We start from the raw sequence: 26,757 nt of genomic DNA, 5'->3' as shown, positions 1-26,757 counted from the left end.
GCCATAAACTGTGAATCACCCCCTTCTGACATTTCTTGCCGACACTATAAATTCTATTATGGTTGAATCAAAGTAAGCTTTTTTGAAAATTGTCAATATTTACAATGTGGAACGTCAAGAATTTTCACTCCTTCAGAAGTTAGAGAATTTGTTTCGATTTTTTGTGATTTCTGATCCATCTAATTCGTTTCTATTTTAGGTTGACAAAAATGCTGTGGGTAATTAGCAGGAAGGAAGTATGCGATTAGTTATAAGAGCACCGCCACGGGAGTCCCTATCTGGGTCCCTATCCCTATTTCCGGGCCCTGAATAGGGACCCATCTTCACACCGGCGGTATCTAAACGGGAATGAAAAATAAGGACGCGACATGGGATAAGCGATGGGTTTCCACATTTGGGGACCCACTCAAATCTTGCACTGAGTTGCTATACCGATGGTTTGTGTGACGTCACTTTCTTTATTTATATTTTGCGGTGAAGTGAGCTGAGCAGTGGTGTGGAAAATAAACAGCAGTGGATCAATAAACCAAGAGATGAATATTGATGCACTTTGTCTTACGTGACTAGATGTTTTCCAGAACCCTATCACAAACAAACAGACGCAACACTAATAATTCCCACGTACACCGATTCAACGGTTTTATTTAAAAATTTAATAGTTGGTCAACTGCCCATCTGTGGCACTCGTAGTGTATTTGTTCAAGTTTTACATTCGCTCACTATTGTCACACCTAGTTTATGATTGGCCACTCTATTGGCCAAACTCAGTCCTTTTATACCCCGGACAGACATGTGATACGAGTGTGATTCCTGTACAACGGTACGCAGTGTCTAGAAAATTCTAACAAGACTGACTTGAACTGAGAGAATTTTCAGTATTGTAGTATTTAAATATTCTTTTAAAAATAAAACGACAAGAAATGACTAGAGGGAGACCGGAGACTGCTTGTTCACAAATGTCATAACGCTTGAGGGGGTGGGTGGATGTCCTTCATGGTGTTACAGCTCGAACAAATAATTTTTCTTCCCATACAAACTGTGTTACGAAGGGGTGGGTGGGTGTCAAAACAGGTCAACTTTGGCGTTATGATATTTGTAAATGAATCCTGACCCAACCAGCAAATCCAGGCTGTACTACGTCCGATTTTAATAGTGGTTTCTGCTTTTAGTGGTGTTGCATATGCGTACACGTTGCATTACACGAACACTACCTGTGTTACTGGTGCAAAATAGTGAACAAAAATCAGCTGTTCCCGGTAAAATCCAACCAGCATTATTTTCAACCAGTAGATTTGCATAAGTGTTCGTGACGCAGCGCTGCGAAACCACAATGCACTTACTTTTAAGTAAGGACCACTTTTAGCAACGCACGGTGGAAGATCAATATGTTTTTGAGTCCCTAAACCCAAAATAGAAACCACCGGTGGAAAAGTGGGGTGCTAACCCAAAATAGCACCCGAAAAGGAGCGGTATAATAGGGATAGCGATGAGGACTCCCGTGGCGGTGCATGAATGACACTACCATCCACAGTTGAGAGTAACAAGGATCGAGATTACACAGAAGTGCTTTTGTTATTACTGCACCGAACTTTTCCCAGTCTCAATTTTGGCTAAACATTGATAATTTTTGCCTTGTTTGTGTCTGTCACTTACTTGAACCTGGATCTCAGGCCATTCTACTTAATGCAACCTGGTAGAACCGGGATTGAGTGAGATTTGACTGAATCCTTGCTTTTTCTCTTACCGGAATGACGAGCTTTTCTTATCCCCGATATCAGTGAAGCGCGATCGAACGACGACTTCGTTAAATGCAAATTGACCAAAAACACAAAGCATCTGATAATCTTTACGCGGCCGTATAATTTATTACTTTGGTGTGGTTTCCCTTGAATTACTACTATCCTTGGTTCTAAAGTTTCCCAAAATGATGAAAATGCTGACTAGGAATTTGTCTAAGGCAAACGGCAGGCCCTTTATCAACCCCCAATCAAGCCTGATAAGCACCAGGTGGTAGTTATTAATGGAGGCAATTATCGGTTATTTCATAATTTATATTAAAGGTCAATTCGGTCAATTCAAACCTCAAGTGATGTATGAAAGGCAACATTAATCAAGAGGAAGCCGTGTGAGTCCGTAATGAACACAGTTATTTGTGATTTCAGAACTCATGGTCACGAGAATATCTGCGCTACGATGAACTTTCCCTCGATTCCATTGGTTTGGCTCCTATTCCCGAGTTCAGAAAACCTTGGGTTCCTAAAACTGTAAAAAATCAATTAACAATATGATAAAATTTAAAATTAAAAAAGATCAAACAATTTCGGCTTCCAAATAAGCTTCCAGTGAAAATGTTTGACATTTTAATCAACAAACCAGAATACCCAGCATACTTAGATTGAACTATAAAATCTGTCGGCAAGAATTGTCAAAATCGAATCACCCCCCGCATTTTTATAGCCAGCGTAAAAAGCTGGATATCAATCATTCATCTACAATACCAGAAGCGTTGATTGTCGTTTAAATAAATTGAAAATCATGATTTTGTATCTTTTTGCATCGCTAAATAGCTGCTGATGGAAAAACTGATGTTTTTTTTATAAAGAACACAAGCAAGTTCAAAGATTAACAAAAGTCTAATAATGTAAGTAATTTTTTGCAATTTCTCATCGTAATAGGCTGTTTTACCTCACGCAAATCTGTCAGGAAAAGGCCTACTTTTTCGCACCAAATTAACAGTGCTGTAATGGTTCATTACAGCACTGTTTTCAGTTTTGATAAACTTCTTGATGCTTTCTGGAAGGAGGTTTGAAAATTTGTGACAACTGCACATATCATAGCAGAAGTGTTCTAATGTAAACCTTCACTTAAAAATTTTTTCACATTGTTTTCATCTGATTTTTACATGGACTGTTTTCATATGCGTGTCCATTGAATTTTATGGGAATATCACATAGATTTTGTGAAGCTATGTGATTTTCCAATAGAATCTATGTGATTTTTCCTAATGTTTTCCATATACCGTATTGATTTCATGTTATATTTCCAAAGAAATTTTCATTGAAAAATCCAATAACAGTTATTTTCCATTGGATATGTGATTAATTTTTTCAGTGTTCAATCACCAAGGAAAGCAAAAGTAGGGTACATAAACCGATTGATTTTACGGCAACAGAGACCAGGTAACAAAATGAGGACAAACGATTTAAATGTTTTGGAACGTGAGAACTATGATTGGGTCCGCACGTGTTGGGCCCGTGCACTGCCGAATTCATCGCGATCCGCGAATTTTCACATTAGAGCGGGGCCAACCAGAATCGTTAAATTCTGATTGGAAATTGTTAAATTCTGATTGGAAATCGTTCAATTCCGATTGAAAACGGTCAAAATTCTCGGACCGCAACGAATCGGTGGATAAAGCTTTCAGTACACCACAGAGAACAGACATCCAAGTCCAATCTGAATTTTGTGTAAGGAATTTCCATCGGCAATTTTCCATACTAATTTAATTCACATCTTGAAATATTTCAATTCACCACTGGCTGTGGCAATATGGTGTTTGGTGGCGTTGGTGTTGTCATCGTTGCAACCTTACTCAAGTGAAGATTCAAATCCTTACACATCTTTCGGAATGAAATTTGTTCTAAGCTGGATGTCCCTGGCCAAGTTCGCAGGGGTTGACGGTATTAAAGTGAAGGAGTTTTATTTTGGTTATTGTAATGTAGTGTTCTTTAGTGAAACATATCACCTTTTTAACACTTTAATGCGCCTCCAACGGTTCATCACGAACCGGCTGCTGCAGATGGAGTATGGCTGATCATATGCATCACACATGCTCGATAAACAGGAGGAACCGCCAGGGCTCAGTATAGAGTCTATTCCCAAGCAATAGTTCCAAGTCGGTTGGATTTGAAAAGGTTTTGATGATCGTTACAAATCCTAATAAAAGTATTATAGGATTTGTGACAGGTTTTGGAACCTTTTACAGCCATCTGACTTCAAAATGTTGTTTGGGCTCTATTTCCCACGTTTCTCGGTTGATTTTTATTACATAGTAGTTACATAGTTAGTTGCTCATATTTTCTTTAAATAAAACAATAAAAATCGACCGAAGAATCAATAGTGGGAAGGAGATTTGCAGCACTTAATTGTGCTGATAGATTCAAAGCTAACGTGCGAACACTTAAACGCATTGTTGACGTCAATGCGTTCGACGTGACATTTTGGACAAAAACTGACTGCTTTATATTAACTGAACAACATTACTTGTGTATGACTAGGTTGACATTTCTAGGCTACGCTTGAGAAAATGACATGGTTCATCTAGATAGGACCGATAGGACAATTGAACGAATTTGAATATTTTTAATAGTATTTGTAGCGGGGTGAAAGTTGACATGGAATCTTTATTATTTTAAAATTTTATTGCAATCAACTGACCAACTTGGCGTATTTTTGATTATCTCTTAGATGTTCAGAAGTTCAGTTACATGTTTCTGTGGATTTCGGACCGATGACACAAGAGATGAACACAAGTAGAAAACGATTAGCGAAATCAAGAAAACAATTTGACACAGGATCGACCATATTTTAACATAGAGGGTTCGATTGATTCGATGAAAAAAAAAAATAACATACGACAACTGACTTAGACCGTTCGCAATGCTGTTTTATTTTGTATGGCCAGTTTTAAAATTTTTAAAACTCGCCATACAAAATAAAACAGCATTGCGAACGGCCTTAACGAGGAGAAAATAGTTATTTATGTAACGAGTTGCAAAAAGTTGATTTTTTCAGCACGAGTCGTACATTTATCCAACGAGGCCTGCCGAGTTGGATAAATACGAAGAGTGCTGAAAAAATCGAGTTTTGCAACGAGTTCCATACAAAATTTTATGCCATGATTTTTTTCATAATGCAACCCATTTGAGTTGCATAATGTTCATAATGCAACTCAAATGAGTTGGATTATGAACATAATACAACTATTTTTCATTATGCAACTCATTTCAGTTGCATAATGAATTAGTTCGAAAAAATTGGTCATTATGATACCAAAATGCGTTACATAAAATATAAATTATGATACTGAATTGCATAAACATATTTAAGGTTGAAGAATTCGTCATTAACCCTAAAAGGGATACCTGGGGTCCATTGGACCCCAGGCGCCTTTCAGAGCTCGTCTTTGATGGAAGCGCCTTCTCAAGATGTTATTCAGTTAGTGGTTACATAGGAGCCGAGAAAAGAGCTATGACTTGGTGGCATAGAAGCTTCTTGCACAGCATATACATGCTGATTAAGTTCGCCAGATTCATTGGTATAGGGCTTGCATAGCAGCTTCCATCTATATGTACAACACAGTAACTCAGCATCAAGCCGTATTGAGGACGCTTTGTTGACGTTTACATTCACAATAAATGTTAGTTGGGAAGTGAATCGGTTGCAGTGAAAATGTATTCACTGTGCTCTATTCACCACCCGCAACACAGTGAATACATTTTCACTGCGTAAATTTCAGTTTTGAACGAGAAAACTGCTTTTGCATTTTCAATGATGCCGATTGTATCAATGACAAATCCTCCAACCTCAACCATACCGCAAAATCAAACAAAAAACGATCAAACGATCAATTCTGACTGTACATTCAACCATACCGCAAAATCAAACAAGGATACAAACACAAACCGTGTGACCATAACACTACATAGGCAAATCCTGACTGACTGACCAATTGAAAACTTTTCAATCTTCTACCGTATCGTTCTGAGTCAGTTGCAACAGTGTCTTAATGGATATCATTTTCCGCGTACGGCTGGCAAACTGCTTCTGAAAGATTACGTATTCTTTTCTATCTTCGGGTCTAGTGTAGAGGTTTCAACTCTATTCAGAGTGCAGCTAGAAACCTAGCAAAAAAAAATGTTCTAAGCTGGATGTCTGTTCTCTGTGAGTACACGCTTTGCCAAGTGTGCAAATTTTTCCGCACGCATTATCCAACAGACCAACAGTGGTCCAAACATTGACAAAACATCGGAAATGTCAAGCGTATGCTTTGCTGTTGGTTGATGTGTGCGGAAAAGTTTGCACACTTGGCAAAGCGTGTACTGAAGGTGAAGGCTTAAGTCCTTAGGGCACTGATATGATGAAAACGGTTGATATGATGAACGCAGAGAAACAAACGTCACACTCTGATCGCTTCCTATCGATCACCTCTTTTGGCGATTCACGCAACTAAAAAACCTTGGGAAATTCATAAGATTTTTGCCATAATTGAACTATATGAATGCCATGAGGGAAATCTTATGAAAACTCATTTTCATAAGATTTTCTTATGTCATGCCATAAGGATAACTTCCCAGGTACCCATTAAGCCGTAAAAATGGCATTAAATCGGTTCTATAGTGCACGCTAACCGCCAGTTATTCAAATTGATGTCAAAGCGACCCAGATCGAGCAAAACTGCAGTTACTCTAAAGTGGGTAAAGGTAGGGGAACAAAGCCCAAAATGCCAAGATGGGGTAAAATGGCCCAACTCATAATATCATTCCTCGATGTGATTTGACCATTACTATAGGTGAATGGTGTCAAGATATGTTTACATAAAACATTCTTCTAGAAGCTAGGCCGCCATACCCATGGAAAATCTTTCGATTTCCCAATGAAAACTGTCAACTTCTGGTTTTTCGTGCTTGCAATTAAGGTTTTCTGGTGATTTCATTACCAGCCAAGTGTTTCCAATCAGATTGAGATACACATGGAGGCGCATGGTTTTTTATGTCTACGCTTTTCATGTTAGGGGTCATTCAAATGTTACGACCAAGGTTACGACCATCGTTTAGCGGGGAGAGGGATGACACTCCATGTGTTGAGCATACAAATGGCCTTTTTGCACCACTTCCGTTTTACGAACCAGTTTTTGAAATCGCTATAAATCGATGAAAATGCATTAGTTTAGTGAATATTTTTGCTGCATTATCGAGCAAATATTGTCTAGTTGCTGTTAACACTTTGAAAGCCCAGTAAATAAAGCTATTTATCATTGAAAACGATGAAAGTTTGAAAAATGGCATATTGCCCCACTTTCCACTACCTGAGGAACCATTAAACATCCACAACATAACAAACTTACCTGACAAAGCGCCACCTCGCTTTCTCCGTTAGTTCCGTTAAGCGCTGGTGAAGCACATACACTGTCCATCGGCGCTTGCAATCGGAACTTCAATGAGTCACATTTCATCAAAATTCGCTGACCGAACTGCTCTCGATAGGGCTCGATCGGTTCCACTTTTACTGCGGACACCGAACCTTTCGCGGAACTCCCTCCTAAATGCCCATACTGTTGCTGATACGCTCCAAACAATCTCCGCCGATTGTCTTTCCGGGCCTGGGCAATGGACATGTCAGTTTCCCGGCCGTACTTTATTAGCTGCGGGTTCATGCTTTGCTCCAGACCCTTTAACGTTCCGTACATCATCATCGTACTGGGACTGGCCGGTGGTGCTGCAGGAGCCGCAGATCGTTCCAGTGAAGCTACCCGTTTGTCCTCCTGCAGTTTGTTCTGCTGGATTACGGAGGATATTTTCTTCAACCAATCTTCCATATCAGCCTCATCGTCGGCCGCCAGGGCAAACGACTTCTGTTGAGGAGCATTCATTTTTAGCTCGAAACAGTACCGGCCCTTTTTCGGATTCGGAACCACTTCGGTGCAGAAGTCCATTACGATGGTGGTTTTGGCCTCGACTTGCTTCTCGTCCTTGTGCAGCTCCAGGATGTAGGTTCCGTCGATTTCCTGCCGTAGGTAACAATAGCGTCGCTTGAAAGACTTTGACCCAATGTGGGCAAACATGCGGTCCGAGTTGGTGTCCGGCCCTTTCAGTAGGTAGCCCTGTTTGGTAATACTATCCGCCTGCGAACGGGTCATCTGCTCATCCAGCCGGTCATGGTCGGTATCTATTTCGTAGAGCTCTTCCTTTAGCTCATCCGATGGCGATATTCTGTGAATAAAGAATGGGGGAATAAATTTAGCCCGACTGACTAGACTTAAAGTTTGGGATTTGAGAGGTTTCTTTCTTCTGAAATAATTACATATTAGATTTTCGACTTATCTTGGTATCGTTTATTTCACATAGAATGTGAATGTTTACAGTTCAGTTCAATGCTTAGGATAAAATAATAATAAACGATGCATATAAGGAACACATTGCACAACGCGCGAAAGGATTCAAATTTCCCGGTCAAAGTGAGCAGGTCGCATTCCAAACTCAAACCGCAACTCATCGTTGCACAGATAACGATACAGATCCATGTGACTCACAAAGTGCGGAACGCCCCAGTTGGAATGGACGGTGAACTTGTGCGTTAGTTCTCGCTTATGCTCGACGACCGGGTTGGTTGGATGGAACAGTTTCAGATAAATGTCGAACCTGAAAACAAGCATCGAAATAAGCTACGCAAAACTGCCATAAAAATTATCGTCATTTACCATCCTTCTGCACCGTTCAGGAGCTCCAAGAATACGCTAACGTATTGATCTTGCTCCCAGTGGCCATTACAGTCAATACGGAATCTCCATGAAATTTTCTGATGGTCATACATGACTGTGGAAAACTCAATCTTGTTGGCAGCCTTTTTGGCTGTGAAATTACTTACGGTCCACATAAACTTTCGGTAGTCCAAGCTGTAAAACAAAGTGACGTTAACGAGAAAGAAAAAAGTGTGGGAGGATTTGTCTTGCTTTTCGCAACCGTCAGTACCATCTCAGAATGCAATACCTTAGGTTATATATAACATGATGGAGTTTGTCATTATTCTCACAAATTGGTATTTGTATTTGTAAGCGATAATGTACCTAAATTCTGGGTACGCAAAAACAGACCAGCCGTTCTGAACATATCTGTACCATGTTGATTTTCTACGCATACTGTCCCATCGCTCTAACTCAAATTGTATCCTAAAATCAATGTCAGAAAGATGCTTAATGTTATTGTTGGTTTCATGAGCATGAGATGACCGTACAATTCGTAGTTGCTACTCCGTTACTGACCAGAACAGTCAACATTGCACAGGGAACCAAAAGGATGGGGCCTGGGTGAAACTTTCCATCCTCAATGTGCAATTTTGAAGGTTCAAAATTGTATATTGTCAGTACCGGCGCCGGTCACGTCCTTACGGTTATCGGGGAAGGGAAGGAATGTTAGTGTGCCATCCGTTGCTACTAGAGACCGTGTGTACCTCCGCATGCCCACGGTTGTCACAGAAAGGAAGTTTATTAGTGGGAAGGGATAGAAAGTTACATAGGTCTGGATGCACATTGGTAAATGATGTGAGCTATGCAACCCTTGTTATGATTAAGTCTTTCGCCAGCCGGCTGTCGGAAGAATACACTGGGTGTACTCACTAAACAGATTAAATTGCTGCGTAAGCCATGATTTTCTGCTTATTCGAAATGTTTCACGATTTCGCGAATGAAATAATCAAAGATTGCCTTGGTGATCGCGACGTTTAATCAGTTTAATCAGTTTACGCTGTTAAGTGGAAGGTTATACACCGGGTATGAATAATTTTAAACCACGCTTATGTCGGATCAACTCGTAATAACGCACGTTCTAAGCTTATCGTTTCTCAGTCTGAAAATAACTGTATGCAATTACGTTTAGTGTTACTGCCAATGCTGAAAAACCGAAACCTGCGCAGAAGTTTTACGAGAAAACTGGACAAATAAATAACTAAAATCGTTGCTTTTGAGTTTCACCTATGTTCTTGTATTACTTTTTTTCGCGTTCCCGTGTTAATAAGATTGCGGATAATAAAACCGTTGTAGGTACATGTTTATTATCCACGAATGTTCGCAACGCGTAATATAAGTTGAAGATGTGATGAACAAAAAAAAATATCGAAGGTGCTCGAAAAAAAAACCGAAATAATGGAACTCGGCACGAATAAATCGACGCGGAAAACGTGGTCTACTTGTCACTGAATCGTACGGTAATCTTGACCTTTCTAAAGAAAGAGATACTTCGCCGTTTTGATCGCTGGTTGCTTGCTGGCAAATCTGGGATAGAAAATAGTATTAAACTGTGATACGTTCTTCAGGTTAAATTTACATCCATCCCTCTGAAACAAACGGTACATTAGCAGTGAAAAATGAATGGAGTAAAAAATAATTAGATAAATAATGTAAAAAAAGTGCACCAAATCATGATCTTGGAATGTTCCTGCGTTTAAATAAACCAGGCTGGAAAATAGCAACAACAAAACTCGATATGGTAGATCTTAAACCGTAACGCACCATTCCAAGGTTATCTACCCACGTCACTGGTTTCGCCAGAGGAGAGAAAGTAGTAATTCCGACATTTCAAACAACCTTTATTTTGGTGGTATTTTAGTATCCTGTAACAGGTTCAATTAGATGAGGCTTATCTATTTCTATCGAACTTACATTTAGTCACTTTCTCCCACTTAGCATATATTTGATTTCCTAAACCTGGTTTCTGCGGTCTTTGCTAATGCTATGAGGTCTAAATTAAAGTGCTTAGAAGTGCCTTCATCAGGAAAATCATAGTGAAATAGTTTTACCTATAGCTTGTAATGAAGATTACGCAAGTTATGGTTAAGTTTTGACGCAGTTTAGTGCATGAATTCTAGAGGAGAAAAACACTAGTTTTGGAATCAATTTAAACTTAGGAATACTCATTTCATACATATGTACTCAGATAACTTTAATCACCAGAAAAATTTTGCACAATAGTTTAACATAAAAAAGTAACTAATTAACAAATTGACCTCAGCTGCATGAGCACAATTCAGAAAGAAAAACAATGACTTTCAATTTCAGATCTATCATGTTAGCCTTGTTGATCTTCTATCGCAAATCTACACTAGGCGCCCGCTATTGTCTCGCAAGGGGCACTGTAGCACGTATTGAAGAGCGATGTGACACCGTTGGGTCACAACAGTTATCGCTTCATTTGTGATGCAAAATGGATAAAAAAAAAACAAATTTACTTCAAAAATATCTCTGCTACTGAGAAAAACACGGCTAACATGCAATACATCATGGGACAGCTAACAAACGTTTTATCCTTACACTCAGTCACTGGGTTGATCTTACTGAGAAATCGATAGATAAGTCTTTGCCTAAACATGAGGGAGTTCCTCGAAAAATTAACACGACGAGATTTTGGACAATGATAATTGATGAAAAAATAATTCCTGATCAAATTGTTTATTCAGATTAAAATTTTGCGATATGCAAAAGAGGTAAGAATTTGTTTTAGCTTTGATAATTTCTATTATTTAATATTTTTTAATAAAAATGCAACTTCTGGGGTAAGTTTTGAAGGTAACTGTAGTTTTTACGTGAAGTTTGGAAAAAATGAACGATTCCCGTAACGTGGGTAGATCACCTTAGAACGGTGCGTTACGGTGTAAGAACTACCATATTGCATTAAATTTTAATCTTGCTATTTTACTGCCTAAAGTGGTAGCATAACAGATTAAAATTTGATGTATTCTTATAATGGTTAGAGTAAGGTGGGGCAAAAGTTCGACCCTAGTTGAAAATTTAATTTTCTTGAAAAAATCGAAGCAAATAAAACTAAATAAATACCGTGTGGTGATTCTACCATCCATGAGCTAAAATTTTGCTGAACAAAGTTACACCAAATGTCTTTTCAATTTTGAGTTACAACACCTTTTGTATGTGTGTGTCTTTTTCGAACTCTTGCCCCACCACTGGGGCAAAAGTTCGAATCTAGTGTTTGTGGGATTTCGCTAACCGTAGCACACTATTTTGACACTTTGGTAATAGAAATAATTGAAACCAATTAATATTTGATGTTGGAACTGGAATACACTTTAAAGTTCGATCTGGATTTTACCCAAATCAGGGTTAAATTTACTACACCAAAAACTAGTAGTTTTCCGCCAAATTTAGATAAAATAACATTTTTTTCCAACTTTGATCACATTTTCTCACTAATTCCATCATTTATAGAGATAATATGTACATTTTACACAATTTTAGGTTTTTACCTGAAGTTGCCACATGACTCGAACTTTTGCCCCACATTTCGAACTTTTGCTCCACCATGGGTAAAATATGATTTCCAAATCTTTTTTGCAAAAAGTTATACATGCTAAAGCATCTTCAAAATATACCTAGTTACGCCCCAAAATAAAAGACCGAGTTCGATTTCATTACAATTCCAATCCATGCGTTGGAAAGACCATCGCAAATAACATTTTTTTGATCAAAAATCAACATTTTGTCATAACTTTTCGAAACATTGATCAATTTTCATAATTTTTAAAGTGAAAGACTCTTTTTCAAAAAGGTTTCGAACAACCTTGACACCCGAAAGAAATAATTTGAATTGCGCTCAAAAACTTCAAAAGAAACTCTTGCCCCACTCGAACTTTTGCCCCACTTTACTCTATGTTTTATTTTTATGTTTTGTTTTTAACTGTTAATAAACCTTTTTGTTTCAGGAAGATTCAGGTAATTTTATTGTATAATAATACCATGTTTTAAAAATAGTAACTGTAAAGAGCGTATCACTTATGCCTTATTCAGTATATATTACTTAATCCTTTATTCTCTTTTCAGTGAAGAATCTTACCACCATTCCTGGCGCACTAATCAATATTTTTTAGCAAATCACCGTATACATCACCATATTATTACATGCGAACATGTTTAAATATCTATATCGTTATCTGGAAGCGTTTGGTACGGGAGGTCCACGCTTCCATCTTTCCCCTCGATTTCAAGGTGTAGAATGTTTTCAAATATTGACTATGTTGAAATCTTTCTATCCCTTGAAATCTCCTCTGCGGTACATGCTGCGCAGTTGGCCTGGCCGTTAGACAAGAAAAATGATAGACTTGAAAAGTCTTCATTTTCCAGGATGCATACAAGTAATGGCTGCGTTAGTGTGAGATTAAATTAGATTATATTAGAAGTTTGAAAAAAATGAACGACTATAGTTTCTATAGAGACTAGTATTTCGATGATGATTAACAGGCAAATTGTATGATAAAATTTTAATAAATCATTAGGGGTACTCACTAAACAGATTAAATTGTTGCGTAAGCCATGATTTTCTGCTTATTTGAAATGTTTCATGATTTTGCGAATGAAATAATCAAAGATTGCCTTGGTGATTCAGTTCAATCAGTTTACGCTGTTAAGTGAATCTCCCTATTATTTAATGTGTTAATCTATTCCATTCCAGTTAAAAAATCTTGAAGAATTTCGCTAAGAACGAACTAAAATTTGTTATTGCTGCCAAACATTTAAATCTCGCTTAGTCTTAGGTCAGTTTCAATAATCAAGTTTAGCAGTTGCGTTTGCTGCTACAGATGGTATGAGTCATCTCCGTTTGGCGATAAGACGGATTGCAATCAGTAAAATAGTTTCGTTGCATTCTGAGACGATGGTTACAGTTGGCGTGAAGTTCGTTCATAAGTAGTAGGGTGGGTTAACAACGTTGCATGGAACACATATAAACTTTATCGCATTGAACCAAAACAACTGTGTGCCTAAAAATTGGACACGGTTAGCTGCGCCCCGTGTTCCGCAAAGACCGCCAGCTAAGGCAAGAGTTGTATTTGTATGTATTCAGTTTAACGTTAGCCTATAGTTACAAACTTTTCATTAGGTCGAGGAAGCAGACATCACAAGTTATTAAAAATTGATAGAAATTATTTAAGTACATAGCAACTTTTGCGAGTTCAGTTTACATTATCTCTAATGTGCTTTTTAAATCAAGTTATTGTTGGCTGTAGCTTTGCAGTTAGTGGCAAACTATTCCAGGTCAGCGTTCCGGATAAAAGAACGCTTTTCCGTGCTAGGTAGGTACGACGAAACATCGGGAGCGCTTCGAAATAAGCTTGTAAGAATTGTGTTAAAATATTTAAAATATTCGATCCACATACCTATGAATAAAAATGTAAGACAAAGTGCGTTCCTTAATCCTTATACTAAGTTGAACACAAATTTCAATATCAATAATGCAGAACACGGGGTGCAACCAATGGCACGCACAGCTATTTAGTTTTGGTCCTCGGGGGGATAAAGCTTTGTTGACTTTGTTCCACAAATAACTATGTTGACCCACCCTAACAAATGGTTACTTACCGTTGTGGTTTGTTTCGCGCCAAAGCAGCTGCGCATTCAAGCCCATAAACAGGACTCAACAGCTTGGTAGAAAACGTCATATTGTAGCCCCTCTTTCCGACCGCCAAGCAATGCTGGCGTGCTTCGTTCAAGTGTACGAGTCGTTGGCATGCCAACGATAGACTTCCGACCGAGAAGTCGTCCACGGCGGTGTAAGCTTCGAAGGGCTTTAGGCCGGTATTTTCCAGAATCTGAAATTTGTACTCATAGCGACCCGGTTTGCCGCGAAGCAGCCTTAAATAAAGGCTTATGAATTTACCTTTGGCATCGCTAAACCCATTTGGGTAGACCGTTAGCTCCCAACCGTTACCCTGGGGATCATTCGCCGTAAAGATTTGCATCTCTCCGTACACATTGGTCAGCAGGAATTTGCTTTCAAACGAATTAGCGAGTAATGTGACCGATCGAAAACGGTCGAACTCCGACTGGAAAGTCCTGCGTTGCCGGACCAACTCGAACACGCTTCCGGTTGGCATCAGCGATTTCAATTTCGTCATCGTCTGCTGGGCTTTGTCGTCTTGGGCATGTTTCACGACCAGCTTGTTGACCGATTCAACGACATCCTTTCGGAGTAAATCTACGGATCTTACCGCGTGCCTGTAATGGATGCCCCCTGTATTAGCTCGGCATTTTGCGCAGAAGCATTCCAGGCACTGTTCGCAGTAAAATTCAATCAGGCGGCCGTCCTGTGGACATCCGTACTTGGCGCGGAGCCCCTGAGCCTGGCTAAGTTGGAAAAGGTAGCGACAGGAGGGACATTCCGTTTTCTGACGAAACCACTGTTCCAAACACTCGAAGCAAGTTCCCTGTCTGCACCGGGGGCAGAACACCGGCCACTGAAGCTCCTCGTGGCAGATCGTACAATCCGGGTCCACATTGCCGACCTCCAACGGGAAGCTAATTCCTCCGATGATGGACATCCCGTTTTATAAACTGTAGTGCAAAACACGTTGTGAAAATTATCTTCTAGAATCGTCTGGAAAGAAATTCCATACCTGCGTATCAGCGAAAAGCGATCGAAAAAAATACTCCTGCCCGTTGATCTTCACCAGTTTACACTACAGTCACTATATACACAGTCTGGCGGACTGTCACTTTCGACCGGAGCCAATCGAGCATGACGTCACGGTGTAGCATTTATCGGTGTGGACACTATGACGTCATGCTCGATTGGCTCCGGTCGAAAGTGACAGTCCGCCAGACTGTGTATATAGTGACTGTAGTTTACACCCACTTCGTATCAATCCTACAGAAGAACTGCATTCGGCGAGAGAACAGACGACCGCGAACATACGGACGAAAAAGAGAACTGCGGGAGAGCTTGCTTTGATTATTTTTTATTTTGTTTTGATGACGAATCAAAACTTATCGAAAGCACACCGTCGATCGGCCGCGGTTGGCTGACTAGGGGTGTCAGTAAAAGCATGGCACAGCTAATCAATGCAAAATGGTCCAAGAACTTGGGGCAAGACACTGTGCTCCCAGTACGGAGGGTTAGCCTAACATTAGCCTAATGTGAGACTAACTGGCCAGCATGTTAGGCTAACTTTTTGTCTCACTTTTGCCTAATGTTAGTCTAAAATTAGACAGATATGACACACTTTTGTTAGACATGTTGCAAATTCGAAACATGTTTGTTAGTCTAACATTAGACTAACGTTAGACATGTTTTAGTATGGGCTGTTAGACGAATGTTAGGCATAGATTTTATGCTGCTTGTTTTCATTCCAGCTGTCATCCGAGCAAGAAGTGTGATTGTAGTAGTGAACTTTTATCGGCGTTCACTGCTACAACCGCACTTCTGCCTCGAATGAAAGCTGGACGAAACATACTTAATAAAAAAATCGGAGCCTGTTTAAATATTAATTTTAATTTTAATTTTAATTTTAATTTTAATTTAAATTTAAATTTAAATTTAAATTTAAATTTAAATTTAAATTTAAATTTAAATTTAAATTTAAATTTAAATTTAAATTTAAATTTAAATTTAAATTTAAATTTAAATTTAAATTTAAATTTAAATTTAAATTTAAATTTAAATTTAAATTTAAATTTAAATTTAAATTTAAATTTAAATTTAAATTTAAATTTAAATTTAAATTTAAATTTAAATTTAAATTTAAATTTAAATTTAAATTTAAATTTAAATTTAAATTTAAATTTAAATTTTAATTTTAATTTTAATTTTAATTTTAATTTTAATTTTAATTTTAATTTTAATTTTAATTTTAATTTTAATTTTAATTTTAATTTTAATTTTAATTTTAATTTTAATTTTAATTTTAATTTTAATTTTAATTTTAATTTTAATTTTAATTTTAATTTTAATTTTAATTTTAATTTTAATTTTAATTTTAATTTTAATTTTAATTTTAATTTTAATTTTAATTTTAATTTTAATTTTAATTTTAATTTTAATTTTAATTTTAATTTTAATTTTAATTTTAATTTTAATTTTAATTTTAATTTTAATTTTAATTTTAATTTTAATTTTAATTTTAATTTTAATTTTAATTTTAATTTTAATTTTAATTTTAATTTTAATTTTAATTTTAATTTTAATTTTAATTTTAATTTTAATTTTAATTTTAATTTTAATTTTAATTTTAATTTTAATTTTAATTTTAATTTTAATTTTAATTTTAATTTTAATTTTAATTTTAATTTTAATTTTAATTTTAATTTTAATTTTAATTTTAATTTTAATTTTAATTTTAATTTTAATTTTAATTTTAATTTTAATTTTAATTTTAATTTTAATTTTAATTTTAATTTTAATTTTAATTTTAATTTTAATTTTAATTTTAATTTTAATTTTAATTTTAATTTTAATTTTAATTTTAATTTTAATTTTAATTTTAATTTTAATTTTAATTTTAATTTTAATTTTAATTTTAATTTTAATTTTAATTTTAATTTTAATTTTAATTTTAATTTTAATTTTAATTTTAATTTTAATTTTAATTTTAATTTTAATTTTAATTTTAATTTTAATTTTAATTTTAATTTTAATTTTAATTTTAATTTTAATTTTAATTTTAATTTTAATTTTAATTTTAATTTTAATTTTAATTTTAATTTTAATTTTAATTTTAATTTTAATTTTAATTTTAATTTTAATTTTAATTTTAATTTTAATTTTAATTTTAATTTTAATTTTAATTTTAATTTTAATTTTAATTTTAATTTTAATTTTAATTTTAATTTTAATTTTAATTTTAATTTTAATTTTAATTTTAATTTTAATTTTAATTTTAATTTTAATTTTAATTTTAATTTTAATTTTAATTTTAATTTTAATTTTAATTTTAATTTTAATTTTAATTTTAATTTTAATTTTAATTTTAATTTTAATTTTAATTTTAATTTTAATTTTAATTTTAATTTTAATTTTAATTTTAATTTTAATTTTAATTTTAATTTTAATTTTAATTTTAATTTTAATTTTAATTTTAATTTTAATTTTAATTTTAATTTTAATTTTAATTTTAATTTTAATTTTAATTTTAATTTTAATTTTAATTTTAATTTTAATTTTAATTTTAATTTTAATTTTAATTTTAATTTTAATTTTAATTTTAATTTTAATTTTAATTTTAATTTTAATTTTAATTTTAATTTTAATTTTAATTTTAATTTTAATTTTAATTTTAATTTTAATTTTAATTTTAATTTTAATTTTAATTTTAATTTTAATTTTAATTTTAATTTTAATTTTAATTTTAATTTTAATTTTAATTTTAATTTTAATTTTAATTTTAATTTTAATTTTAATTTTAAATTTAATTTTAATTTTAATTTTAATTTTAATTTTAATTTTAATTTTAATTTTAATTTTAATTTTAATTTTAATTTTAATTTTAATTTTAATTTTAATTTTAATTTTAATTTTAATTTTAATTTTAATTTTAATTTTAATTTAAATTTAAATTTAAATTTAAATTTAAATTTAAATTTAAATTTAAATTTAAATTTAAATTTAAATTTAAATTTTAATTTTAATTTTAATTTTAATTTTAATTTTAATTTTAATTTTAATTTTAATTTTAAATTTAATTTTAATTTTAATTTTAATTTTAATTTTAATTTTAATTTTAATTTTAATTTTAATTTTAATTTTAATTTTAATTTTAATTTTAATTTTAATTTTAATTTTAATTTTAATTTTAATTTTAATTTTAATTTAAATTTAAATTTAAATTTAAATTTAAATTTAAATTTAAATTTAAATTTAAATTTAAATTTAAATTTAAATTTTAATTTTAATTTTAATTTTAATTTTAATTTTAATTTTAATTTTAATTTTAATTTTATTTTTAATTTTAATTTTAATTTTAATTTTAATTTTAATTTTAATTTTAATTTTGATTTTGATTTTAATTTTAATTTTAATTTTAATTTAATTTAAGTTTTAGTTTTAGTTTTAGTTTTAGTTTTAGTTTTAGTTTTAGTTTTAGTTTTAGTTTTAGTTTTAGTTTTAGTTTTAATTTTAATTTTAATTATAATTTTGATTGTAATTGTAATTGTTATTGTAATTGAAATTGTAATTGTGATTTTAATATTCATTTTAATTTTAATTTTAACTTAAATTAAATTAAAATACAATTAAAATTAAATAAAATTAAATTAAAATTAAATTAAAATAAAATTAAAATTAAATCAAAATTAAATTAAAATTAAATTAAAATTAAATTAAAATTAAATTAAAATTAAATTAAAATTAAATTAAAATTAAATTAAAATTAAATTAAAATTAAATTAAAATTAAATTAAAATTAAATTAAAATTAAATTAAAATTAAATTAAAATTAAATTAAAATTAAATTAAAATTAAATTAAAATTAAATTAAAATTAAATTAAAATTAAATTAAAATTAAATTAAAATTAAATTAAAATTAAATTAAAATACATTAAAATTTAATTAAAATTTAATTAAAATTTTATTAAAATTTAATTAAAATTTTATTAAAATTTTATTTAAAATTGATTAAAATTTAATTAAAATTAAATTAAAATTTAATTAAAATTTTATTAAACTTTAATTAAAATTTTATTAAAATTTTATTAAAATTTTATTAAAATTTTATTAAAATTTTATTAAAATTTTATTAAAAATTAATTAAAATTTAATTAAAATTTAATTAAAATTTAATTAAAATTTAATTTAAATTTCATTAAAATTTAATTGAAATTAAATGAAAAATAAATCAAATTGAAAATAAAATGACTCACCGACACGATGGTGCCAAACTTAACGGAATCGGTCACTGTTTTGGAGATGACTGGTTCCGGCGACGGTACGACGCGAACGAAACGGACTTAGTGGCCAGGAGCAGCGACGATTAACTGACGGTTTGGACAACACAACGACGGAAATGGTTCCTACGGGTTTAACTATTTGAGACGAGCATTTTTTTCTTTTTCTCGACCGACGAACGCGATTTTTAAGCTGCCGCAACTAACAAAGTGTTTTTCCACTGCCATTTGCTCAACTGTCAATGATGCGCGAAAAAATCGAACATTCAGCATAAATTCGGGGTTATGAATTATGCTCTCCAAAAATTTTCGATGAGCAACATAACTAACAAATGCCTAACATTGTCGAACGCCTAACTTCCTCCGTGCTGGGGCTGGAGAGTGCATTTTCCTTCATGGCACAGCTAATCCAGAGAAGTTGTTATAGAGAAGCGCGAAGAGAATGTTGGTTATGTTTATTTACATCACGCCCAATAATGTTTCCCATGTTTTTCTATTTCCTTGAATTTGCTCGATTGGGACCGTGTTTGACGATTCAATGAGCCATTTTACGAGACGTTTCGGATCAGCTGATCGCTCATTTCATGAATGAAAATTTGACAGGAGGTTGCGCCCAAGCCCGTGAGTGTTAATATCAATATCAACACTGTTGTCGTTTCGTAAAATAGACTATTGGAACCTTTGGTTTCAGTCTTCGCGCATCTCTATAACAACTTCTCTGAGCTAATCAATGCAAAATGGTCCAAGAACCGCAAGATGCGATGCGAGGATCAGACTTGCGAGGAAAATATTGTGTTATTTACAATTTCAACTCTACAAATTTCTCAGCGATTATTAAGTGGTTTCATAGGTTCCAATAATATAATTCTTTGTATAATGTTAAATAATACTACCCAGGTAACCATTATAACATTATGATATAACTACAGACAAACAGACGTAACATTTGCGAAATTTCCATCGACCATGCTTTTAACGATCATTTTAAATATTCATATTTGTGGCTTTCACACCCAGATGCGCGCGCATCGGTTTTCTTTGCGTTTGACGTTTCACACTAGCGCCTTCTGTTGACGATATTGCAGTATTTCGTGAAACATTTCCACTGGGTGATGGTAGTGTGAAGTGGGCGATGGATTTTCACGAAAATTGCTCTAGGTGTTACGTCTGTAAGGGCACTGTGATAACGCATAAAGCGTAAAACGAGCCTATAGCTCTTTACCACAGCGGGTCAAGAATAACAGAACGTCCTGAAGATTCAGGTTTCTGAAGTCAGTTTCACTTAATAAGTGTTTTCCGAGTACTCTGAAACGCAGTTGCGCAAAAACTGGACATTACATGAATATTAAATGATACGATGTTCCATAATCGGATTCACAGCTATCACAGACAAATGAATCAGCTTGCTGAATATTCGTCATGTTATACCTGGGTCGGCAGTGGCCAGTCAATGCTTTGACCAGCATGCTGCAATTCTGTTTTGACAGATTTGTTAGATACTTCGCCACCCCTAGAGATGGCTCAGTACAATACAATTTTGTTTGACGACATGACTCCAAACTATCCCAGTATTGTTTGTGCTGAGTGGCAGCCCAGGACCCTGTAGCATAATCGGGCTAATAATATTAGCTACAAGCTACAAGTTACAAATACTAATATTACAAGTGCTAATAATTTGTGTTGCATAAAGGCTCGATTTTCCACTAATATTATTAGCACTTGTAATATTAGTGACCATGAAAATACAAGTTGTTTTGGTTCATTTACCTGTCAAAATTCATCCGACAGTTCACTATTAATTTGAAATGGCAGTTGTTGTTTGTTTATTTCCTGCATTTTTTCGAAAAGCATCCGGAAGAGAAATGAAAAAAAAAGTTAACAGAATGTTCGTTAAAAATAATTTCATAGATTAGGAAGTTTTGCAATCTCTATACTGCCTATGATCGCATATCAGTCCCATATTTGCTGGGTTTCTTATTCATATGGGACAGTTATGCGATCATAGGCATTATACGATACATGAAGAAAAGCATGTGCTATTTGGATCATTTTCGGCCGCTCTAACGAAATATTTTTTTTATTAAGTATGGTATTTCAATTACCAAAATAAAGTAACACATTTTTTTTTTATTTTACTATTATAGATTATTACAAGTTGTTTTATTATGGCATTTTCATAGACAAATAAACGACTAAAGCGTCAAAAACAATAAACATATAAATGACAAATATACATACACAAAACATGGAACAGCATTAGTGAATATGCTGAACAAAGTATCGAGATTTTTAATAAAATGTCCCAAAGATTCAATTGAAAAACAATGGATAAAGATTTAGCAACAGGTATCATACTTCTTGTTTAAATCCGAAGTGACCTAGGATGCGATAATTGAGCTTTTACCTTGAGGCAAGACACTGTGCTTGCTGGAGGGTACATTTTCCGTCACAGAGTTGCTCAGAATTCCTCCTGATTACTCCCGTTTTTATATGGATGTTGCCTGACTTATCGCAAAATCAAAACAATATTGCCCGATATCTCGCTTTGCTTGCAGTTTTATGGATGTTTTTCAACAAAATTCGTCGATCACAGGTACAAAGAGTTATTCACAATTTCTCAGAGTTACTCTCGTTTGCAGTGTCTTTCCCCTAGGCTTTTACCTACTTTTATATGTATCCACTCGATTCGGATCAGTGCATATTGTAGCTTTTAATTAGCTCAATTATGCACAATAAAAACAATTGATTCAAATGTATTTCGCATATGCAACTTCACGTGTGCTTCAAGTTGCACCTTCAATTTGATGCAGTGACGCAGTAACCATAACATTGTCTGTGATAATACATAAATCAAAGATGGGTATTGTAGATACTTTGGAGAACTTGAGCAACTTAGCAGAAATGATATTTTGTATACAAAATGACGTGCACATCAACGTAATTATCTCTCAATGAGTTTCAAAATGGTAAATCAATATATTTCAAACGAAATATGACTTCTGCAATAATTAAAATTAACTTGTAAAATTGTTTACAAGACCTTTGCGACTTGTAATCGAAAGTACAAGTCATAGCTAATACTTTATACTTGTAGTTTGATTATGCAACAGACACTGGTAAATTCTACTAATAATATTAGTCCAACCGACTTGTAGTATTAGACTTGTAACTTGTACTTGCAGAATTTTTATGCAACAGGAAATCACAAACTACAAGCTACAAGACTAATATTATTAGTAAAATTTTCATTATGCTACAGGCCCCAGGTGTCAATCTGAAGCTTTGGCCAACACTTTTACTACAATAGATGTTTTACTCGGATTTACCGAAAGGCCATATTGGCGACACCAACCCTCAACTACCTGAAGAGCGTTTTGCATCAGGTCGAAAAGGGTGCTGATGCATATACCGACTAACAATGTCAGGTAGTCGTCGGCAAAACAATAAGTAGGAAAACCGCTATTATTGAGTTGCCTCAATAGCGTATCTGCTACGAGATTCCACAAAAGTGGTGATAAGACTCCCCCTTGGGGGCATCCACAAACACTCAATTTCCTAATCGCCGCTTGACGCAATGTCGAGAAGAGATGTCGGTTTTGAGCATTTGGTGGCTTTTCCAATATGGCATCGAAAGGCACGTTGTCAAAGGCACCCTCGATATCTAAGAAAACACCCAAGCAAGATTGCTTTTGACCGAATGCCTTCTCGATATCGTAAACAACTTTGTGTAAAAGAGTCACAGTTGACTTTCCAGATTGGTAAGCATGTTGGTTCACATGAAGAGGCATGTTTGCCAGATGAACATCACGGATGTGATGATCGACAATGCGTTCTAAGCATTTCAGGAAAAAAAGAGCTCAAACTGATAGGTCTGAAGCTCTTCATACGACGCACGACCCACTTTCGGAATGAACTTTACAATAATATCCCGCCAGGATTTGGGAATATACCCTGTAGCAAAGATGCAAACAAGTAGTTGTTTCAAAACATGTTTGAAATGATCGAATCCCTTCTGAAGCAAAATAGGATAAATCCCATCTGCCCCAGGAGATTTGAAAGGAGCACAGCTATTTAGTGCCGATTCAATCGATTCTAGAGTTATGATACTCCGAGCCGAAGCTAAAGAATCATACCTACAAGAAAAGACATCAGGTTCATCCGAAGATGAAATATCCACACATCCGGGGAAGTGTGTACTGAATAAACATTCCAAAACTTCCTCATCAGAGGAAGTGATATCACCATTTGGTAAACGATGTTCGTTCACTTGAAAATCCTTTGATTTTGCAAGGATTTTGTTCAGCCGACTGGCTTCACTCAGACTGGAAACATTTGTACAAAGGTTTTTTCCAGCCGGATCGTTCAGATTCGAAGAGCTTTCGGTTAGGTCTTGCCTATCACGACATCCCAGATATACAGACGTATTCACTTGGAATAAAGTGTGATCAAAATCATCGTCACAAAAGCATAATCGCCATTAGCGAGAGATTTACGAACTACAGACTATTTGAACAATCCGTTAAAAAGCGAAACGATGGGGAGTGGGTAGAATAAGACGTCTGTTTGTCTGTGATGACACCACAACGACTTCTTAACAACAAGTTGGCCGATTTGCAAACTATTTTATTTATTGTTTGTATTCGAAATCTCGAGTACTGAACCACAGACAAACAGACGTAACACTTACGAAATTTCCATCGACCAAGCTTTTAACGATCATTTTAAATTTTCATAGTTGTGGCTTTCACAACCAGAGGCGCGTCGTTTTTCTATGTGTTTGACGTTTTACACTAATTTTTGTAAAAGCCTTTTGTTGACGATATGGCACAACAACTGTTTCAGCGATTCTTTAAGAAAATTAAAAGTCTCTCTAGAAAAAATCTTCAAGGTTTTCTTTGGAAAATCTTCCAAAGTTTCTTTTAGAAATAACTCCTGAGATGTGGTCTTAAAATCTACCACAACTGCGTTTCTAGAAATTCTTTCAGGGATTATTTTTTCCAGAAATTTTTCAAGGGCTTACTTCAGCTATTTCATCCCTATGAATTTCTTCAGGAATTCTGTAAGATTTCTATGTTTTTTTTTCCGAAAATCCACCAATAATTACTTCAGAATGTCTTCTAGAGTTTCGCTAAAAAAAAATATCGGAAATATCTTTAGGAACTACTTCAAAAAATCTACAGGGAATCCTTAAGAAATTCTTCCAGTGACTCAAAAAAAAAAAAAAACGAGCGAGGAATTGCGTCTGGGGTTCAATTGAAAATTCTCGCTTGAAAGTGTCCAGGATCTTCTTTCCGGATTCATCCGGAAAATCATACTCCCGGAGGAATTCCCGCAGAACTCCAGGAGCTATTGGAGAAGTGCTCGGGGTTCATTCAAATATTACGTAATGCAAAATTTGTCTATTTTAAACCCCCTCCCTCCCCCACGTAACAACTTTTGTATGGGAAATTTTGAAATTTTGTATGAAGCGTAACGCAGAGCTGGACCCCCTCCCTCCCCCCTTAGCGTTACGTAATATTTGAATGGACCCTCGTGAATAATTTCCGGTAGGTATTCCCGGGGAACTTTTGGATGAATTCTTGAGGAATTTCTGGAGTAATTCTCGAAGATTTTCTGAAGAAATTAATGAGAATCGCCTGGATGAATTCTTGGGAAACTCCTGGAGGAATTTGTGGAGAACTTCTTGATGAGTTCCCTTGGATCACCTGGATGAGGAAGTCCTGGAGGAAATCCTGGTAAGCTTCTGAAAAAAAAAATCGAGAAACTCCACGAACAATTCCCGATGAATGGATGTACGAGCAACTCCTCTAGGAAGTCCCAGGAACTCTCGGTGGAGCTTCTGGAGGTCCACCCAAGGACGAATTTTCGACCAACTCTTACGCGGAACTTCTGGAGGAATTCCCAAGGAGCTTCTTGAAGAACTCCCTGACGAATTTCTGAAGGAATTTTTAAGTAACTCCTGGAGGAATTTCTGAGAAACTCCCGGAGGGATTCCCTAGAAAATCTGTAGGAATTTCAGAGGAACTCCTGAAGGAATTCCTGTGAAATTTCTGGAGGTAATCCCGAGGAACTCTCGGCGAAATTTCCGCGGAATTACTGAAGGTATTCCCAAGGAACTCATGAAGGCATTCCCGGGGAACTACTGGAGATATTTCAGGGAAACATATGACAGAATTTCTGGTGGAACTCCGCATTCCATTGCAGGGTCAAATATTTGTCCAAAAAGAAACCAATGCTCAAACAACTTGTTTGACTTGATCGAGTTTTCATGAGTGTCAAACAGATGTTGTTTCTGGAGTTCTTTCCTTGTCAAATATTTGATCATGTGTATATGTGCTTATAACACAGAGAAACAGACGTAACACTTAGAACAAATTTCATTAAAACATCGTCACAAAAACGCAATCGCCCAATGCTAAACGTACTGTGTTTAGCCGGGCCGCCACTAGATGGCGGTAGTGAGCAAACGTCAAACAGGAGCAAAAACGATACCAGCGCCGCGATTGGTAGATCGACCTACTACTGAATATTTGAATCAGTCGTTAAAAAGGTGATCGACTTGGTGATCGATGGGAAGCAATGAGAGTGTGACGTCTGTTTCTCTGTGCATATAACCTTATGTCGTTTTCGTTTTTGCGGTGGAGCTACACCGGTGCAGCACTTTTGCACCGAAAGTGTTCGTTTTTGATTTTCGTGCTGCACCGGTGTAGCACTTTTTCTGCACCGCTCAAGATAGTGCAGCTCTCAAAAAATCGAGAGTGTAGCGGGTGTACACCGTGTCCACCAATCAACGTTTCCAAAGTTGTAAATATTTTGGTTTTTATTCACGCACACCAATGCAACTGCACCGAAAATGTTCGGTTTTGCAGTGAAAAGTGTAGCACGAAGCGGTGTAGCACCGCCACAAAAACGAAAACGACATTAGTGACGATAATTTGATTACTAATAAAGTCAACTCCCACTTACCGTGGTAGCTCCAGATAGGTCCCTCCGTAGGCACTGTACTTGTAGTGGATTAGGTGGTTGGCCGATTCGTACGTGTGCAGGGCCTGCCGCGTTAGGAGGTGCCCCGTAGGCGTTACGGCCGGTTTGGTGTCCGGACCACTCGGAGAGCTACACCGTGGGGACCCGCCGGATGCCCCGTTGGTAGTGGCGGTCCCATTTTGGGCACCACCACCACCACTACTGGATGCGATGACGGCTTTGGCAAAACTTGGAATGTTGCTGGTGACGGTGCGGAACTTTTTCGGCTGTACCACTTCCTGTGTGTTTTTTGTAGGGAGAGAGAGATAGATATGGTTTTATGTTGGATATCAGTTAATAA

At 34.7% G+C, this 26,757-nt stretch overlaps 2 protein-coding genes across 6 annotated transcripts in view; both read right to left on the bottom strand.

Moving 5' to 3' along the window:
• Positions 1–26,757, bottom strand: part of LOC109419769 (dedicator of cytokinesis protein 9) — a 306,880-nt gene that overhangs the window by 20,719 nt on the left and 259,404 nt on the right. For all 5 annotated transcript variants that reach the window (XM_062850124.1, XM_029852751.2, XM_062850121.1 and 2 more), the window contains 2 exons: positions 26,400–26,695; positions 7,127–7,991 (listed from right to left, as the gene is read on the bottom strand). In XM_062850124.1, coding sequence (XP_062706108.1) covers positions 7,127–7,991; positions 26,400–26,695 — 1,161 coding nt within the window. The remainder of the gene's footprint in view (positions 1–7,126; positions 7,992–26,399; positions 26,696–26,757) is intronic.
• On the bottom strand, positions 8,091–15,482 carry LOC109419962 (uncharacterized). Its single transcript, XM_062850129.1, has 5 exons — positions 15,407–15,482; positions 15,172–15,235; positions 14,138–15,109; positions 8,480–8,674; positions 8,091–8,420 (listed from the first exon to the last, which is right to left on the bottom strand). The coding sequence occupies exons 3-5, from the start codon at positions 15,094–15,096 to the stop codon at positions 8,219–8,221; spliced, it is 1,356 nt and encodes a 451-aa protein (XP_062706113.1). The 5' UTR covers positions 15,097–15,109; positions 15,172–15,235; positions 15,407–15,482; the 3' UTR covers positions 8,091–8,218.

Source organism: Aedes albopictus, chromosome 2 (genome assembly GCF_035046485.1).
Source record: "Aedes albopictus strain Foshan chromosome 2, AalbF5, whole genome shotgun sequence".
Classification (NCBI taxonomy): Eukaryota; Metazoa; Arthropoda; class Insecta; order Diptera; family Culicidae; genus Aedes; species Aedes albopictus.
The sequence above is the reverse complement of the archived record's forward strand: the minus strand, read 5'-3'. Positions and strand labels throughout refer to the sequence as shown.

Excerpts from the sequence above, each read along its gene's own strand:
- LOC109419962 (XM_062850129.1), bottom strand. The coding sequence starts at position 15,096 with ATGTCCATCATCGGAGGAATTAGCTTCCCGTTGGAGGTCGGCAATGTG. Across the intron at positions 8,675-14,137 it reads GCGCGAAACAAACCACAACG|CTTGGACTACCGAAAGTTTA; the intron begins GTAAGTAACCAT and ends TTTGTTTTACAG. Across the intron at positions 8,421-8,479 it reads CTGAACGGTGCAGAAGGATG|GTTCGACATTTATCTGAAAC; the intron begins GTAAATGACGAT and ends GCTTGTTTTCAG.